Here is a 20,992-nt window from a genome sequence, read left to right as displayed (position 1 = left end):
TATATAATGATAACACTTTATTGTTTCGCGTAAAATGTTCAGAATCGGATATGAACCCTTGTTAAAATATTTGAGAGAGTAAGCTACGGCGTTGTTACAACAACTTTCTTGCTGGTATATTTTTTTTCTCTTCCATATATATTCATGATAGTTTAGCATCACATATAGTCTTTTATTCTTACAGTGCAGCAGAATACACTGATGGTTTAATGTCTGCTAACGCTATGGTCAAGCCTAATGGTGAAGTATTCTGGCCAGTGCCGGCTAAATTACAAAGTTCATGTAAGGTTGACGTGACTTACTTCCCTTTTGATGAACAAAGATGTAAACTAAAATTTGGTTCATGGACATACGATGGCTTCCAAGTTGATATCTTAAACAGAACATCTGAAGTTGATTTAGATAATTACGTTATTAATGGCGAATGGGAATTGTTAAGTATAACAATACAAAGAAACGTAGTTTATTACCAATGTTGTCCAGAACCGTTTCCGGACGTCACATTTTACATCCATATCCGGAGACGAACTTTATATTATATGTATAATGTAGTATTTCCTTGTATAATGATGTCAGCACTGACGTTACTGGTGTTTTGTCTTCCACCAGACTCAGGAGAGAAAATAGCGCTTGGAATTACAGTTTTATTGGCCTTTTCTGTTTTTATGTTAGCAGTAGCGGAAAATCTGCCGGAAACATCCGAATTCGTTCCATTAATAAGTAAGTAATAAATGCACGCTTGATAGTGTCCTTTCGGTTAAAAATATCTGAAGGGTAAAGTGAGGTTTGAACGGAAATGAAAAAAGTCTTCATAAACATTAATTTATATTGTAACACGCGTGTTCAATAGTCCAATATATATAACTACCTATTTTCTGTTATAAACGACTTTGAAAAACGAAACATAATAATCAAAATAAAGCAAGGGAACTCAAAAAGAAATTATGTAATACTTTATAGGAAAGAAACACCCACCATTAATTTCCAAATAGCATTGTATGTGTTAATTTCGCATCTTTTCTGAATCTGGAATTACAATTTTCATACAGAAATGTTGATGTGTTCAAATATAGTGAGAATTTCAATTCTAAGACGTGCAAATAGTTTATTACAACTTGGTAATTCTTCTAAAATTATTTTCGATATAATTAGTTCCAACTTGATTTTATCATTAAAAGCATCCTAATTAAAACATGTCAGGCAATTTTATAGTTTTTTTATTGGTAATAAATTGTTATTCTGATTCCAAAGCCAAAATAGAGACATGAAATTTCATAATATAGTGGGAAATATAGTCTTTTGCACTAATGGAATCATTTTATCAGACAGTCAGCATTACATTGGTAATTAACATGGACAGATTGAGTATTATTGCATGACAAAAAAAAAGAAGTTGTTAGAACATTTATTGGCCTTTGCAAGATTGAAAAACATTTATTTAGCTGTTTTTTGGGTTGTGATGAAATCTAACTTTTTTTTCTAGGAAGGTTTATCATATTAAATATCGAGAATCGTTTCGCGTTTGTTCTTAGTACATGTATTTTCTAGATGTGTAGTTGAAACCAAATTATTAATCTAGCGAAAATATTAGTAACTTAAAAACTACAATTTGAAGTAAATACTATGACAAATATTCTCACAATTTCAATGGTAAAGAAGTTATATTCAGAATTATCACTTTATTTGAATCCAGATTTTGTCTGCTGATGTTGATGCAATGTACTTTCTTGTTTGATGGCTCCTTATATTTAACACGCGTAGATTCATTTGTTAATTGGCAATACAATGTTTTTTGATATCATGTCTCTTTTTATTTCAGGTGTTTATTTGACAATAGTTATGTCCCTTACTTCTATTTCTGTGATCATGACGGTATTAGTGTTAAATCTCCACCATAGAGGACCTAACCGACAGGAAATTCCATTGTGGATGAGAAGAATTGTTCTTGGAAAATTAAGACAGTTTTTCTGTATTAATAATTCGAGTTCTTCGTTAGTTACAACAAATGAGACGAAGTTTCTTCGAAGTATGTCTTTAAAAATGACTCTAGACAACATCGCACAAGAGCTACAAAATGAAATGCAGATGGAAAACGGAATGGCAGATACAATTGTCACTGATAATCAAGGAACTAGCATACACTCTCCACGTGACGTCAGATTCAATTCATTACAAAACGAAAATCTTAAACGAAGTCGCACAAAATCAAATAGAGGTCATTCATATTCGCGCATAAACGACGAAATCTTACAGTCTCTCCGTAGTGTGATAGACAAACATGAGCGGGAGGACCATGACTATGAAATAACACAAGACTGGAGAAGGGTTGCACAAGTTGTAGACCGGATTCTGTTCTGGGTATTTTTCTTTGGAACTTTAATATCAACAATAATTGTTTTGGTTATATGTCCTACATTTCGATAATAGATATGTTATTTGTCCATGATATTATTTGTGAATTTTGAAACGAATTATTGTATATTCATTCCAACTGATATCAAAAAATGATATATATTTTTTGGGGGAAAATGCCAAAATTATTTTTATATATATTATTTCTCTGTGTGTAGCAATTTTAATTAATCTTTTTTTAACAGTGTTAATTTTTTTTTCATAACATAAAGCAATTTTTTAAGATAAAAGCTTTTATAGTTATTTATTTTTGTACTGTATTTGAAGTAAGATTTATTTTGGTGTTTTATGTTATCGTACTTAAATAGGTCCAGACCAATCCTGCCGAAGAAGCCGTTTACATTGAAAATCCTTGTGCACATGTAAATGTATAGATTAATTTTACAAACATATACTTATGTTCGTTGCTGTTTTAACAATCTGAAAAATACAAATATATATGTACGTACAATTAATTTTTATTTTGTCAAAAGCAAGCCAAATTGTATGCCAACATCTCTATTCAAGACGACTTGTTTATTCATTGATTTCGGCGCATATTTTATATGTTTCTGCGGTACACATTGAATGATTACACTTATCATTTACTAATGAAATAAGTTGTTATTACTGCCAATGTACCGGTACTAATAAAATAAGTTGTTATTACTGCCAATTTACCGGTACTAATAGAATAAGTTGTTATTACTGCCAATTTACCGGTACTAATAAAATAAGTTATTATTACTGCCAATTTACCGGTACTAATAAAATAAGTTGTTATTACTGCCAATTTACTGGTTAGGATACTAGAATAAACAATTATAACTGGAGTTGATAAAATTAGAACTTGTTCGTATAATGAAAGATACATTTGTCAGTACACATTAGATCGCATGAGTTAACTAGTTTATGCTAAAGATTTATATGAAGATTAAATTTGAAATGTACACGAAAAACGTTATAAACGCTTATCAACAATGCTAGAAAAAAAAGTAATTATACACCGAAACTGTTAAAAATTCTAATATATCAGAACAAACGAAATGTTAAATGTACATACACATTACGGAATCGCTTGTAGTTATTGGCGAAGCTGAATAACGTCTCCTTGTGACTGAAATACATGAAAATGAAATATTTTTAAATTGAATTGTAAGCAAACAAATGAGCCTTGAAGTTACATTCATCATAAAATAGAATTAAGAATGGGAACGGGGAATGTGTCGAAGAGAAAACAACCCGACCAAAGAGCAGAAAACAGTCTAAGAATTAATTACTTTTGGAGTGTCAAGAACTCGTTGGAAGTACTTGATAAATTGCATGCTTATATTGGTGATTTTGAATCTGTTCAAAGTTTTGATTTTTCTACCCTGTATACCACATTGCCTCACATTCTCATTAAGAATAAATTCACCCACCCAATTAAATGGGCATTTAAAAGTCAGAATGTGAATATATATGTTCAAACTCTTTTAGGTCATTTTTTAGTAGCTATAAACAAAAAAACTATGTCAATTGGACATGCTTTGATACTACATGTATATATGCCGTTGAATTTTTACTAGATAACATTTTTGTTCGCTTTGGAGATTCCGTATATCGTCAGGTTATTGGAATTCCAATGGGGACTAACTGTGCACCACTTATTGCGGACCTGTTTTTGTATTGCTATAAGTTACAATTTATGACAAAAATCAGCAAAGACCCATCGAAACAACATCTCATAAACAAATTTAATAATACTTTTAGATATTTGGATGACATTTTGGCTCTCAATAACGACGACTTCAGTATGTATCCTAAAGAAATTTATCCTGTTGAACTTACTTTAAATAAAGCTAATACTAACAATGACCACTGCCCTTTCCTCGATCTTGATATCTATATCACTAACGGAAAGCTTAATACTAAAATTTATGATAAAAGAGATGATTTTTCATTTCCTATCGTTAATTATCCATTTTTAGATGGTGACGTTCCATTGTCACCATCTTACGGTGTTTATATATCTCAACTTGTACGATTCGTTCGTGTATGTAACAATGTTTTAGATTTTAACGAGAGAAATTTATGTATTACTGAAAAATTATTACACCAGGGTTTTCGATATCACAAACTAGTCAAAACATTTACTAAATTTTATCATCGGTATAAGGACATCATTCGTAAATATAGCTCAACATGCAGACTTCTTATACGTTCGGGTATTTCACATCCAATTTTTTATGGAAATATTCTTTATAAAGCACAAAAATGTCAGTATTCACCTCAGAAACTAACAAAACCTTTAAATAGACTTATCAAGAAGGGATATAGTTACGATACTGTTGTCAGGTCACTAAAGATTGCTTATTTTGGCGTTAATATTGATTCACTTATAGGGTCTTTGCATCGGAACCAAACACATTTATTAAAAAACAGTTGTTGGCATGATACTGGTTATGTTTTTCTCGTATATGTTATGATGGTATGATACTAAACCCCTAACGGGAAGGATTGTGCCTGATATTCATATGATGAAATCATAATCTATCAATCAGTTTAATTGAAGTCTGGAGCTGGCATGTCAGTTAACTGCTAGTAGTCTGTTGTTATTTATGTATTATTGGCATTTTGTTTATTTTCTTTAGTTACATCTTCTGACATCAGACTCGGACTTCTCTTGAATTGAATTTTAAATGTGCGTATTGTTATGCATTTACTTTTCTACATTGGCTAGAGGTATAGGGGGAGGGTTGAGATCTCATAAACATGTTTAACCCCGCCGCATTTTTTGCGCCTGTCCCAAGTCAGGAGCCTCTGGCCTTTGTTAGTCTTGTATTTTTTTAATTTTAGTTTCGTGTGTACAATTCGGAAATTAGTATGGCGTTCATTATCACTGAACTAGTATGTATTTGTTTAGGGGCCAGCTGAAGGACGCCTCCAGGTGGGGGAATGTCTCGCTACATTGAAGACCTGTTAGTGACCTTCTGCTGTTGTTTTTTCTATGGTCGGGTTGTTGTCTCTTTGACACATTACCCATTTCCATTCTCAATTTTAAGACAACCAAGGGTATATAAAGGAGCAAGAACATTCCGGACCCGGAAGTGAACCTCAAGTGACCTGTAAACAACAGAGTATACTAGTTAGCGAAATTGATTGTTTGGTCTGACAAGACCTCATGATGTTTATTTTGTCTCTTATCGCAAAACAACTATCTTGAACCATTTCTTATTATGATCTTGTCCTTCACTCTGTGTATTGATAAGTGTTTTGTCTTTCCGTGTAATACTGAATATTGTATTTAAAGATATCATTTCAGTTAGTTTAAACATGTTTTGTTCAAAAGTAACAAGTTTGCAAATTGTGTGAGTGAAATTCTTTGATGTATAAATACCGTACAAAAAAAACTATACATAATTGATAAATAATTAACTTAGCACTTATTGGCTCACACTTTTGCAGGAAACTATCTCTGACTAGTAATTTTATGTAGATTTTTTTTCAGAATTGACATTATCGGCCTATATGTTATAGCTTGTTGTGATCACTCTAAAATTTGTCAAAGTGAATATTACATATGCCTTGGGAACTTGATGCTTTATAAATGTATGTATTTTGGGGTATATTTTGACTGGGAAATAGATTAGGAAACGTTATGAATCTGTCGTTGGATTAAATAATGTACTTTTACTAGTGTTGATTCAATTTTTAGTAATACCAAATATGTAACACGAATATGGTTATGACGGTTTATTCCACAGACATGCATCGTTTACAACATGTTTTAATAATGATAATGATGTAAAAAGTTATGATTAGTAAAGGTTTAAAAATAACCAGGCCATATATTTGAACAAATGCAAATGAAATACAGGATATTACTATAAACAGGGTTTACTTCAATTGGACTTTTCTATTGACAGTATTGAGTATAATAAATTAGGAAAAAAAAACATCAGAGGCATTTGGAACTCAAAAGCTTGTGTCAGTCATTTGGATTTCAAAGAGGGAGCAAACTCACTTTTGGATAATCTCCAAAATCAAGGTAATATTCAGCAATTAGAAAAAGCGCGGAGAGATGTCTAGATAACAACAATGACTGTTTTGATTTTAAATCCCAAAAAAATCATAGCACATCCATAGAGTTTTACTGCATTCTATATAAATGCTTTTGAGTTTAAGTACGTTATCTGTATTTAAGGTGCACAGAAAACTTTATCGAACTAACTTCTTATATATGTGATATCGATTTCAGTGTAAATGACAATTGTTACTTAAGTAACCTTTGTCAGCACCTAAGACCAAGTCAAAGGCAAATATTATATTAAATATAATTATGTCTGTACACAATTTAGAGACGTATGTCTCTATAGGATTGAAATATATTAACTAGATTAATTTGGCGATTTGATGTCATCAGCAATTTCCAAACTTTTACATGAATTATTTATCCCCTCGTTTATAACCTATCCCTAAGCTCAAAGGTCTAATGTAATATTGATTCATATATTTTCAAGGACAATGTATAAGATAAAAACAATGTATATTCCATCTGGTCGAAAGTACAAATGTACAATTGTTTTATTAAATAAGATACATACAACACATAGTTAAACAAAAAATAAAAAGAAAGGAAGAAATACGATACCATAACTTGGTTAAAGAAGACAATAATATTAGCAAAAGAAAAAAATACCAATAGGCAAATCACACATCTCTTCGATTTGCAGAACAAAATAATGGAATTCTAAAGATATATATCAAGCAATGGAAAAATAAATACAAAAAAGTCACTTTTTAAAAAATTCTTATTGCCATCTCCTTTGATATGTTTGATATTTACCAAACAATTGAAAGGTTATGTGCATATGTGGTGAGTTCCAAACATTTAATTGCACCAATTGAAAGACTTCTTCTTTCTTAAATTAGTCTTAATTTCGGTAGTTTTGTAATAACATTTTTCTAAGGAAGGATTGAAACTTACAGAGTCCGCTGCTAGCGTTTTTTCTCGTAGATTTTCACTGACTGGAATATGACAACTCATATCATGATTATGTATGCTCTTTTATTTCGTATACATCAAAACAAATTGAAAATTTGAAGAAAAAAAACCTTTGATTTTCATTACAACATGCTTTATCCTAAATTAGACTAATATTTAAGGAATATCTTTTTTTTATCAGAGCAAATCAAGAGAAATTGTAAGCTGCCAACAGGAAATGTCTCTACCAAGTCCGGAATTCAACATTTGAGATTCATTTATTTGATTCGCTTTTGATTTTGCCATTTGATAAAGAACTTTCTTATGTGACTTTTCCTTGGAGTTCTGTAATTTTGTTGTTTATTATCTAGTAATTAATTGTTAATTTTGTATATTAACCATCATCGCATCTATATAAAATAGAAGATGTGGTATGATTGCCAATGAGACAAATGTCCACAAGAGACCAAAATGACACAGACATTAATAACTATATGTCACAATACGGCCTTTAACAATGACCAAAGCCCATACCGCATAGTCAGCTATAAAAAGGCTTGTTTGGCTTTGTAAATATTTTGATATGAGCGTCACTGATGTACTAAGTTATAATCCTGGTACCTGGTACTATTTACAGCACTAGGTCGATGCCACTGTTGGGTATCGCCAGCCCAGAAGTTAACATTTCCGTTTGTACATGAATATTACTTATGTGGTCACTTTTAAAAATTTCCTTTTTACAAAACTTTGAATTTTTCCAAAAAACTAAGGATTTTCTTATCCAAGATATAGATTACCTTAGCCGTATTTAGCACAATTTTTTGAAATTTTGGATCCTCAATGCTCTTCAATTTTTTACTTGTTTGGCTTTATAAACATTTTGATATGAGTGTTACTGATGAGTCTTATGTAGACGAAACGCGCGTCTGGCGTACTAAGTTATAATCCTGGTACCTTTGATTTCATTTTTGTCTTTGTTGTAATATGAACAGATATGTCGATTTGTCTTGTCATGTTGCTTGAGAAAGACCTGTCTTAAAGTCGCAAAGTATGCGGTTCTCATAATACAATCAAACTACGGAATAAGCTGGGACTACATACAGTGTAACATCTAATCTAATAAAAGATTACATGTTGAAATAACAAAAATACCAAACTCCGAGGAAAATTCAAAAGTCAAAGTCGGTAATCAAAAGGCAAAATCAAAAACAATAATTAAACAACTGTAACATTCCTGACTTGGTTCGGGGATTTTCTTATTTAGAAAATGGTGAATTAAACGGGGTTTTATAGTTGGCTAAAACTAGCATAAAATTCCATTATATTGGCGGCAATGTGTGAACAAAAAAACAACATAATTTTATAATGTGTCTTTGTATGTTTGGATGTTACACTATTGTTCCAGGTAAGAGTGAAGGTTGGTAACTATTTTTATTGTTTAACCCATTTTTTTGCATCTCTCCTCAGTGAGGAACCTGATATGCAGTGGTTGTCGTTTGTTTATGTCGTTCATGAATTATTGTCGCTTCTCGTTTTTTTAATACGGATTAGAGCGTTGTTTTTTTCCGTTTGAATGGTTTTAAAATAGTTTTTCGTTGGTGCCCTTTATAGATTACTGTTTGATGTGAGCCGATGCTCCGTGTTGAGAGACCGTACTTTGGTTTATATAGGTTTACTCTTGCAAATTATGAATGGGACGGAGAGTTGTCACATTGGCACTCATGCCACATCTTCTTATATATATATATATATAGTAGGTAAACATTGTGTTATAATCTTGTCCACTATAAAACAATAATTATGTAATAAAGATACACAAAAAGGCATACATGTATATATAAAACACATAAGCAAAAATGGAAGACAAGGATACAAAAACACAATGACGGGTGGTATAAGTACATAGCCATGTTTTATTTAGCAAACAAACACAACATAGCAAAGAGGCAAAGCACATTTGCAATATAACAAAACAAGAACACAACATTTTAAACATGCACAAGAACAGAGCCACGTCAAATTGATATCAGTAAAAACCTACTTAACAGTAAAGTATTTTTCATAAAAACAAATTAAGGAATATCATAAAAAGTTATGAAGATGATAAACAACGTCACCACTCATAATTTATACTTCAAGACCATCATGTAGTAAATGAATTTGTGAAGTTTATACGGAATATTTATCAACAAGATCTTAGTAGCTTTCGGTGAACTTTTTTTAGAAAACAGGACGAGAAGTTCTTTGAATTAAAATATTGAAAACAACACGTTATTAATTTCTTGCGTCCGAAGCGCTTTTCTGGATTTACCTTCATCAGGAACGCTCAAAACCAAACATTTGAAATCCAAAGATGTATAAGTACCGAAACCGTTGAAGAGCTATATATAAAAAATACCTAAAATAAATAGCCAAATTCATCTAAAGCCAACTTTGCCTGAGGGAGTTGAAACCTTAGTTTCTTAATAATTTATAAATTTATAAACGGACAATTTTTTTAGTAAAGTTTGTTAAATCATGTCAGTACCGAAATACTGACTACTGAGCTGATGATACCCTCGGGGACTGATAGTCCACCAGCAGAGGTATCGACCCAGTGATGTAAAATATTGAAAACAACACGTTATTAATTCTTGCGTCCGAAGCGCTTTTCTGGATTTACCTTCATCAGGAACGCTCAAAACCAAACATTTGAAATCCAAAGATGTATAAGTACCGAAACCGTTGAAGAGCTATATATAAAAAATACCTAAAATAAATAGCCAAATTCATCTAAAGCCAACTTTGCCTGAGGGAGTTGAAACCTTAGTTTCTTAATAATTTCTAAATTTATAAACGGACAATTTTTTTAGTAAAGTTTGTTAAATCATGTCAGTACCGAAATACTGACTACTGAGCTGATGATACCCTCGGGGACTGATAGTCCACCAGCAGAGGTATCGACCCAGTGATGTAAAATATTGAAAACAACACGTTATTAATTTCTTGCGTCCGAAGCGCGTTTCTGGATTTACCTTCATCAGGAACGCTCAAAACCAAACATTTGAAATCCAAAGATGTATAAGTACCGAAACCGTTGAAGAGCTATATATAAAAAATACCTAAAATAAATAGCCAAATTCATCTAAAGCCAACTTTGCCTGAGGGAGTTGAAACCTTAGTTTCTTAATAATTTCTAAATTTATCAACGGACAATTTTTTTAGTAAAGTTTGTTAAATCATGTCAGTACCGAAATACTGACTACTGAGCTGATGATACCCTCGTAAACTATCAACTAAGACACTTGTGACGTTTTACAAAGTTTGAGTATTAGCTGCAAGCTCTTTAATACCGAAAAGATGGGGAATATATATCCCACATGCTGGTGAAGTTGGTATATTGCTACTGAGATTGGGGAAGTTGATAGTTACTAAATTAAAAACGTCTCGTTTGTACTATGCAAAATGCAAGGTATACGTTTCTTTACTTTCTAGTTCTTTGGGATATATAAATGGAATCCAATCAGAAAGGTTTTGCTTGTCAATGGAAAGAACATCATCAATATATCTGAATGTGAAATCAAATGCTCTAGCTTCTTGGGTCTGTCTTCTTGTTGTTGACAAGTGTCCTGCTTACTTAAATGAAGAAGAAGCACTTGTCAGTATTACAATGTAGATATGTTGAAGTTATTGCATAAATGTACATGTCTTGTTTATATATCTTTGCAAAAGAAAAAGCTTTGTGGTATACGTTTTGTTCATTGGTGAAAGCCGAATAGTGAACTATTATATAAAAGGTGTTAACTTCTATGTTATTTAGTTTCTGGTCATGAGTTGTCTCATTAGCATTCATAGTAAATCTAGGTGTATTCACTATGATCAACAGACTTTTACTATATTCTATGAAAATACTTTGTATTTCAAGAACATTGTTTATAGTATACATGACAGAAAAATCTTTAAAGCTTTCTTTGTATGGATTTTAGCAAGTTCACTTTATTTTCAGATTTAACATTTATCCGTGTCTGAAACCAAGCCGCGTGCAAATATTACATTAAATATCATTGTCTGTGTACAAACTTTAGAGACATAAATCTCTAAAGGATGGAATATTAATAAGATTAATTTTGCGATTTGATATAATCAGCTGTATCAAAACTTTTACATGAATTATTTATCTACTATCTACTCTAACATCACTTTTAACGAAGTTCATACTTCTAATCTAACATTGGTCTATATATTTCCAATAAGAGGGTAGAAGTTCAAAATTGTATGAACGATTTGGTAGACACCTCTTCAGTTTAAGTAAAATTGCATTCCCTTTAAACAAAGATGAATTACCACAAATAACTAAAACTGTATATAAATAGATGCCATAACTTGGTAAAAGAAAGACAACACCATGACACAAGACAAAATAGGAATAGGCAAACCATACAACTAGTCGATATACAGGGAACACAAATTAAAACACATGATTTTAAATGCATTATGTGCATGATTAAATTTTGTTTTCAACTTTATTTTCAGCTAATATACACTGATATGGACAAAATTGATACTCGTGTTACATATATTACATTAAACGTTCAAGTTGTTCCATTGGTTTATTTAGTCATGCCTTTGATTTTATCAGGTGTTCATTTTTTCCTTATAAAATCTACTACAGTACTGGCAAAAAAAAACTATTACCTTTTGAAAAATACATTAGGCAAAACATGCAACTAGTCGATAGACATGGAACACAAATGTAATTTGAAGATATGTATCAAGCATTTGAAAACGAAAGTGTTGTAATTTCATAAAGTATGATTATAAATTATGATCGGTAAAAAAGTAAAAGATTAATGTCATGAGGTCCATACATTAAATTGTACCAATTTATAAACATCCTCTTCTTTAGATTTTGATTTAAGGGTTATTTTGTTTGCAGGAAGGAATTAATAAAACTTAAGGAATCCGCTGTTAGCGACAATATTTGTTTTTTTCTTTTCTCACACATCCCCACTGACAGGAACATGAAATATCCTAACAATTATGGTCTGTTCAAAATTTAGAGATATAAATCTCTATACGATTGAAAAAGTGTGAATTAATAATTTCCTCTACCATAACCTTATACGAAGTTCAGAGTTTTGATTTATTGTTGGCTTGTGTGTTTTTTATAACATGATAGTAGTGTATATATAATTTAAAATTTGATAAACGATTAGTAAGATTATTCACCAGTCTAACCTTAATAAAAATGGTTTCCCTTTTACATGTTTTACAAAAACTCAAATATTACATTGTTTGATGAAAGAAAATCTGTACATTCTTACGTTTACCGTTAACAAAGTTGGATTCCCAATACCAAAATTACTAAAACTGTATGAAAATAACATTATATAAAAAGTAAAATAACAAAAATACCAAACTCCGATGAAAGATCAAAACGTTAAAGTAACTAATCAAAGGTCAATTGAAAGTTCACACACATTAAACGAATGGATAGCAAATGTCATATTTCTGACTTTGTATGTTGAAAATTGTGTTGAAATCTTGTTTTAAATTGCATTAACCGAAAAAAAACATACATAGCTCGCAATTACAAACCATACGTAGGTGAAAGAAAGACAACCTCACAACAAAAAGACAAACGGCACACGCCATTATAGGTCAATGTACGGCATTCAACACGGCGCCCTGGCTCACACCGCCCAGCAAGCTATAAAGGGCCCCAATATTACTAGTGTCAAACCATTCAAACGGGAAAACCAACGTCTAATCTATATAAAAAAAAACGAGAAACGAGAAACACGTATAAATTGCATAAACAAACGACAACTACTGACTTAGGACAGGTGCAAACATTTGCAGCGGGATTCAACGTTTTAATGATACCAGACCTTCTCCCTTTTTCTGAAACAATAGTATAACATCACAACATAGAAAAACACACGATAAAATATCAATTGGAAGGCTTAATTCAAGCAAAAAACGTAAATTAACACAATATGAACGAATAAATTATATCTGCGATACTTGAATGCAAAAACTTGAAAAATATTAGGGACAAACTTTCAAGGCAAAAAAGCAAACAAACAAGTCCAAACAAAGCAGTGGCAAGACACCACCGCGAAATGTTTAACATCCCTTAGAAAATAATCACTTTTGAAAAAACGGTAAGTTTACTAAATCATTATTACTTAGTACAAAAATGTATATTAAAACATTATTACTCAGTATATTGAATCATTATTATTAAGTAGATAAAGATGTAAGTCCATGATTAATGAGGTTCGTGTCACGGTTTTTTTCTATCCCAAATTCATGTTACAGTATTTAGTTTTGATGTTATATTTGTTATTCTCATCGGATTTTGTCTAATGCTTAGTTCGTTTCTGTGTGTTTTACATTTTATAGTTGTGTCATTGTTCTCCTCTTATGTTTATTGCGTTTCTCTCAGTTTTAGTTTGTAACCCAGATTTTTTTTTTGTGAGTTTCGAACAGCAGTAAACAACTATTGCCATTATTTATTCGTACACCAAATCGTGACATTTCTTCAAATGTATAACACCAATTGTTGGAGTTACGCTATATTTGAATCGTATGATGGGTTATGAATGCAAACAGCTAACCTATGAATGGAAACAGCTAACCTATATTCGCACATTGTCGTGTTCCCTTCCAATTTCAATGTTTACAATGTATGAATCTTTATACATGTATTTAGTATACGTTAACTGAACAATATAATTATTAGAAGAATTAAAACATTTTAGATGCATTATGTGCATGATTAAATTTTGTTTTCAACTTTATTTTCAGTTAATATACACTGATATGGACAACACTGATACTCATGTTAAAATATAATACAATAAACGTTCAAGTTGTTCCATTGGTTTATTTAGTCATGCCTTTGATTTTATAAGGTTTGTATTTTTTCCTGGGAGGAATTGAAAATTATATAATCTACTACTGGCGAAATAAAACTATTACCTTTTTCAAAAAAAAAATATTAGACAAAACATGAAACTAGTCGATATGCATGGAACATGGAACAAAATGTAATTTGAAGATATGTATCAAGCATTTGAAAAAGAAAGTGTTGTAATTTCATAAAATATGATTATAAATTACGATCGGTTAAAAAAAAAAGTGTCATGATGTCCATACATTAAATTGTATCAATTAATGAACCTCCTCTTCTTTAGATTTTGATTTAAGGGTTATTACATTTTTTTTCAGGAAGAAAATATTAAAATTTATGGAATCTTCTGATAGCGACAATATTTAGTGATTTTGTTTCCTTTTCTCACACATTCCCACTGACAGAAACATGAAATATCCTAATAATGATGGTCTGCAGAACTATCCTTAAAATTCACTTCGTATAGATTCGATTTTAATTTTAGCCAGTTCATTTTATTCTCCTGATATGCCTATAATCAGTGCCTGAGATCAAACCTAATGCAAATATTACATTAGATATAATTATGTCTGTACAAAATTTAGAGATATAAATCTCTATACGATTGAAATGTTAAAATGATTAATTTGGCGATTTGATTTCATCAGCAATATCAAAACTAATGTGTAAATTATTTATATCCTCTATCTTGACCTCATATCAAGTTCATGGTTATGAATAATAAGTGACTCGTGTCTATCAATAACAGGGTAGAAATTGGAAAATTAAATAAAAGATTTGATAGAAAATCTATGTAAAAGCACCATTTGCCTAACACTTCTCCTCCGTTTACCATAACAAAGTTTCATTCCCAATACCACACTAACTCAAACTGTATGATAATAACAATATATAAAAAGTAAAAGAACAGAAATACCTAACTCCGAGGAAAAAGGAAAAAAAAAGAAAAGTACCTTATCAAATGGCAAAATTGAAGGTTCAAACACATCAAACGAATGGCTAGCCACTGTTATATTCCTGACTTGGTATGCAGAAAATTGTGGTTAAACCTGGTTTTAATTGCATTAACCGAAAAAACAAACATAGCTCGCAATTACAAACCATACGTAGGTGAAAGAAAGACAACCTCACAACAAAAATACAAACGGCAAACCGACAAAACATGCAACTATTCGATTTGCAGGGAATACCAACAGAATTTTGAAGGTATGAATTTGTCATTGGAAAAATAAATCCATACACCTGTTTCATTTCCACAATATCTCTTTTTTTTATAAAGTAAGTTTAATAAGTATCAGGTCAATTCAATAATATATTAAATTATATATAAATATATTTCAAAGTATATTAAATCATTAATGATGAATATATTTAATCAATATTACTAAGTTTATTAAATCATTATTACTAGCTATAAAAAAACAAAAACAAAAAGGTAAATGACACGCCGACAAAACTATTCGATCTGCAGGGAACAGCAACGGATTTTTAAGGTATGCATTTTTCATTGGAAAAATAAACAAATACATATGTTTTATTTCAACAATAACTATTCCAACTGATAGATTAATAATTATAAGGAGCATTCAGTGGTATATTAAATTGTATACTTATATATTTAATAGTATATTGAATTATTGTCACTTAATGTATTAAATCATTATTACTAAATTTATTAAATCATTATTACTAAATTTATCAAATCATTATTACTAAATTCATTATATCAGTATTACTAAGTATATTAAATATTTTTCGTAGCATATTAAATTATAATCATTGATAGTCATTGATGTTAAAGATAAAAGTTAAAGTTAATGAGAATTGTAGAGAACTGTACCATTTCGTAAATTCGTATCATACCAAATGTTGGAGTAACGCTACTTTTGAATCATATGATAGATTATGGATGCAAACCTATGTTCGAACATTATTGCATTCTCTTCGGATACCATTGTGTATGAACCGTTATACATGTACTTATAATTCTATTATTAGACTAATTAAACTATATACATGATTAAATTTTGTTGCCAACTTTTTTTCAGCTAAAATGTATTCACAAAAAAGTTATACATCTTGAGTATATAATAAATTAAAATTACAAGTTGTTCTGTTGGTTTATTTAGTCGTACATTTGATTTTATTATTTAAATGGATCTTTTTGATTTGATTATAAAGCTAGATGTTTTGAATTTTACAATTTTTGTTTGGAGGAGATTTAAATTGAATTATGAAATCTATCTTCAGTACGGACGTTTCTTAGAGAAGTTGTTAATGCCATCCCCATATCTCATAAAACATAACGTAGCATATCTGTCAAGTACATAAGTATCTATAATTTTAGATGGGAAACGTTTGAGCTCGTTTGAGGTGAACAAGTAGATGTTATTTTGTCTTGGCATTGATGATTACATTTTTGATTTGCTCAATACAGAACTTAAATGATTATTTTTAGACAAACACATATTTCTCAAATATAAATGAAACATATATCATGACTATCCCAAAGTTTAATGGAACATATAACATTCATATGTCCAAAATCAATAGAACGTATACCATGAATATATCAAAAGTTAGTTTAACGCATACCTTGACTATCTCAGATTATTGAAACGTATCATATGCATATCTCAAAGGTTAGTAGAACGTATACCATGCTTATAAATTATCGAATAAATTATTGTCGTAGATTTTTGACAATGGTACCAACATTGATTTGAAATTGTATACCATGCATATCTCAAAGATTAATGGAACGTATACATTTACCATGTATATCTCAAAGGTTAGTGGAACGTATAAAATGAATATCTCAAAGGTTAGGAGAACGTATACAATGAATATCTCAAAGGTTAGTGGAACGTATACAATGAATATCTCAAAGATTAGTGAACTATACATCCTGATTGGTTTATGTTTAGTAACCCCTTCGAGGATAATTGCTTCCAAGGTTTGCTGCATTTGATATTATACATTTCGATTTATAAAATTGATTTTAAATGAAATTTAAAGGATTTATAAATATTTGATAAGACGGAAAACGATTTCCAGTATAAAAGCGAAATTATTTGGCGACTTGTTTCACTGGAAAAGGCTTTCATACTCAAACAAAGGTAAACAAAATATCGGAAAATAGTTTTGGAATTTTTGACTTTTCGATTGTGTACGAACATATATATATAGTAGAATCACAGGTTATAACCAGGCTTTGCTATTTTGTAGTTAATGTGACTACTTTACTAACCTAATATGACTAATTTGTCAACACCATCTAGTTTCGACATAGATTTTAATGCGAGTACGCCGTAAAATTTATGTACTACTCTGTCATATGCATCCACTGATAAATCAACAATACCGTCAAATGTATTTACCATCCCGTCAAATGCATCATCTTCAACTTCAAAAGCTGATAAAATGAATATGTCAAATGGTACAACACTTGAACAAATTATTGTCGTAGATTTTAGACAATGGTACCAACATGGATTTGAAATTGTCATTTATGCTTATGGAATTCCAATCTTGACTGTTTTTAATATTGTTATGTATTCATTCATGATTTTCGTATTTTTCAAAAACGGCATGAATTCGAAATCCCACCTCTGTTTAATAGCTATAGCTATTTGCGACAGCATTGGTCCTTTGTTTCCAAGTATAATGTGGGTTTATTTCTTTGGAATTCGGAATCATGTGTACTATCTACCTTACGAATGGTGTCGTGTTTACCATTATATGACAGAAGTTTTGCCGAAAATTTTTACAACAGCATCTTTTTATACTACAGTTCTTCTTGCTGCCCAAAGATACATTTGTGTTGGACACCCTTTCAAAGCGGATCGGTTGTGTTCTAAAAAGATTATTACATATTGCATTTGTGGTTTATTTGGTCTATCCCTATTGATGAAAGGTATTTTCTTCGTGCACTACGATTATTTCGGAATAACAGTACCAGCGTTCGTTGAAGAGAATGCTACAATGGAGGCTTGCGCAGTCCGAGCTCCGGAATGGATTAAAATGACATTCTTTGAGTACTTAGCAATAGTTCAAACATTAGAGATGTTTATTTTCAATGTCATTCCATCTACAGTTTTGTTAATTTTTGAAATTTTACTGGTTATCGCATTGAAGAAATCAACAGCTGCAAGAAAGAAAATGTCAACTAATGCAAAGATGAGAAAAGAAAATCAATTAACGTACTCAACCATCGCAATCACGTCTCTTTCTTTGTTGCAAGGATTGTTTACGATATTTTCGATGTCATTTGATTTTCTGTACCTTATGTTTGATGTGGAAACTATCAATAATAACGACATTCGATCTATATCAACAGCTTCTAGTATATCGTACATTGTATTGACCCCTTCTAATTTTATTATAACTTGTTGTTTAAGTTCAGAATTTAGAAATAATGTGAAAGCAATTTTTACATCATCTTCAGCAAAAGTCAACAGGCCAAAGGATACATCTAAAGCTGTGTCCATCTCTACTGCTAGCACTTCCGGGAGTACTGTTTCAATGTCAGATAAATCAAACATTAGCTACTCCTTACCTAAATGAGTTACTTCTAAAGAACAAAAGGAATTTGGGATGAGGTACTAAATGAGGTACTACATTTATCCTGTCAAGAATCTCGTTTCAAGCGTAAGCATTATCTGTGTGTTAACCAAGACATAATCCTTGCAAGTCACTCTGGCTTAAAGCAGGAAGATATGTTAGAATAATAATTTTATTATAAACAATCAAAACAGTTTTGGCCCTTGAGAAACACTCAGCATACAAAATAAAATTTTGAGTTCCTACCTGAGCAAGTCAGCTTGCAACCGTCACTTAGAGGAAGAAACTGCCTGCCCGACAATGCGACAGCCAGGAAGTGGAGTGTCTCCACAGAGAGGATGAGAATAGACATCTCATCTGCGGCCGGGTTGTGTAAGGTCTGCATCAGGGGATAGCCCATGTGCTAGTAGAGTAACAGGGGTCTATCAAACTGGCGCTGGAATAATTTAGATAAAATTTGTCCCCGAAATGCTTGTGGATGAATGAAATTTTAGAAATGACCAGTGATAAAATTCCATCAAGGAAATATAATATGAAAAGAAAAATAATATATATCACTAGTAAAATTGCTGAAATGTTTCCCTTGTCATGAAACATTATTTAAGGTGTTAGGAAGGTGGACGGTGGATGGTAAATTGAATAATAGCACTGTAAACTATATCAACTAGTCAGACTGCTGTGAACCTAGAAAGTGATTATACAAAGACCATGCATATGGCTTCACACACAGATTGGGTATATCAAATCATACAGTGGGAGGAGACTGACCTCACTTGGCATTCAGAATGATATACTGATTGCTGTGCAATAAATGTTATAAGATCTGTTATCATAATCTGCATTTCCTCACCAAGAGTAATTGTTTGTGACATGTATCTGATTAGGAGAAGATTAATGTTTGTCCTGTTGTCCTGGTGAGACTCTAAAACCTCAAAGTGTCAAATACCATAGAAATGTTTCTCAAACTAAAACAGGTGGTCAGTGGTGTAAATGTATCAATGATGTCAGCATCTTTCACCAGATAATAATTATACTCTTATTTGTATAAACAAAAATTATATTACATATAAGTTACATAATAAATTATGACAATAATACTGAATCGGGAAGAGTTTTTCCTTTTTACATTCTTCAGTCTTTGCTGTAAAAGATACTGAAAAAAATCAATTGTATTAGATGTATTTCGACTTTAAGAAATATAATGCTCTTATCTTTCTAAAAGACATTTTAAAACTTCATTTTGATTTTCAAATCAATATACTTATATTGATTGCTTTATGGATTTTATTTTTGTAGTTAAACTTTCTATATGTACGTGCTGCAATTATTGCTGTCCTTATGAAGAATATCGATATCATTGAAAAGAAAGGATATGGATTCAAAAACAGCTGAACTATTTGGAAACAAATTTATAAACGAAATAAGCCTACGGTGATTTCAACTCGAAAGTAAACAAAAATAAAATTTCGTCGACGATGAACTATAGGCCAACCCTTGAAGCAAGGTCAAAACTAATTTTACATTGCAAATGAAAAAGCTTAAACCTTTGTATACATTATGTCATTCAATGGTCATCTAAATTCATATAAGTTACACCATGTCATGTTCGGTCATATAAAATATCACCTATATATGGTCATGTACAAAGATGTAGTGGTTAGATTTACATAATGCCTTTACATAGTGTTGTAAGTTTTCATAAACTACACTTGTATACATTATGTCATTTAATGGTCATCTTAATTCTCCCAATTGATACGATATTCCCGTGCTTGCATTTCCTATCATGATTTTCTTGATAGAGGGTTACTGCTCACAAGGAAGCTATTAAACCAAGAGTTCCAAATGGTGAAGTTGAAATCATCCCTTCGTAAATTTTACGGACGCCATCACGAGTTGGTTGACCGTTTTGGAATAACCGTTTCACAAATGATATCGGATATGTTCCTTACGTCGTAACTACAATCCCCTTCCCTTTCATGAATGTGACCTACCGACTTAAACTATTTACCGGATTTGTAATCACATAAGCAACACGACAGGTACCACATGTGGAGCAGGATCTGCTTACCCTTCCGGAGCACCTGAGATCACCCCTAGTTTTTGGTGGAGTTCGTGTTGTTTATTCTTTAGTTTTCTATGTTGTTTCATGTGTAGTATTGTTTTTCTGTTTG

The 20,992-nt window shown here is 31.2% G+C and overlaps 1 protein-coding gene across 1 annotated transcript in view; it reads left to right on the top strand.

Annotated features, from left to right (window-relative positions):
* Nucleotides 1–2,692, top strand: part of LOC139519123 (neuronal acetylcholine receptor subunit alpha-10-like) — a 35,771-nt gene extending 33,079 nt beyond the window's left edge. Inside the window, exons 5-6 of the mRNA XM_071310939.1 lie at nt 185–720; nt 1,820–2,692. Coding sequence (XP_071167040.1) covers nt 185–720; nt 1,820–2,424 — 1,141 coding nt within the window. The 3' untranslated portion in view covers nt 2,425–2,692. The remainder of the gene's footprint in view (nt 1–184; nt 721–1,819) is intronic.
* The last annotated feature ends 18,300 nt before the right edge of the window (nt 2,693–20,992 follow it).

This window comes from Mytilus edulis, chromosome 4, assembly GCF_963676685.1.
Source record: "Mytilus edulis chromosome 4, xbMytEdul2.2, whole genome shotgun sequence".
Taxonomy (NCBI): Eukaryota; Metazoa; Mollusca; class Bivalvia; order Mytilida; family Mytilidae; genus Mytilus; species Mytilus edulis.
The sequence above is the reverse complement of the archived record's forward strand: the minus strand, read 5'-3'. Positions and strand labels throughout refer to the sequence as shown.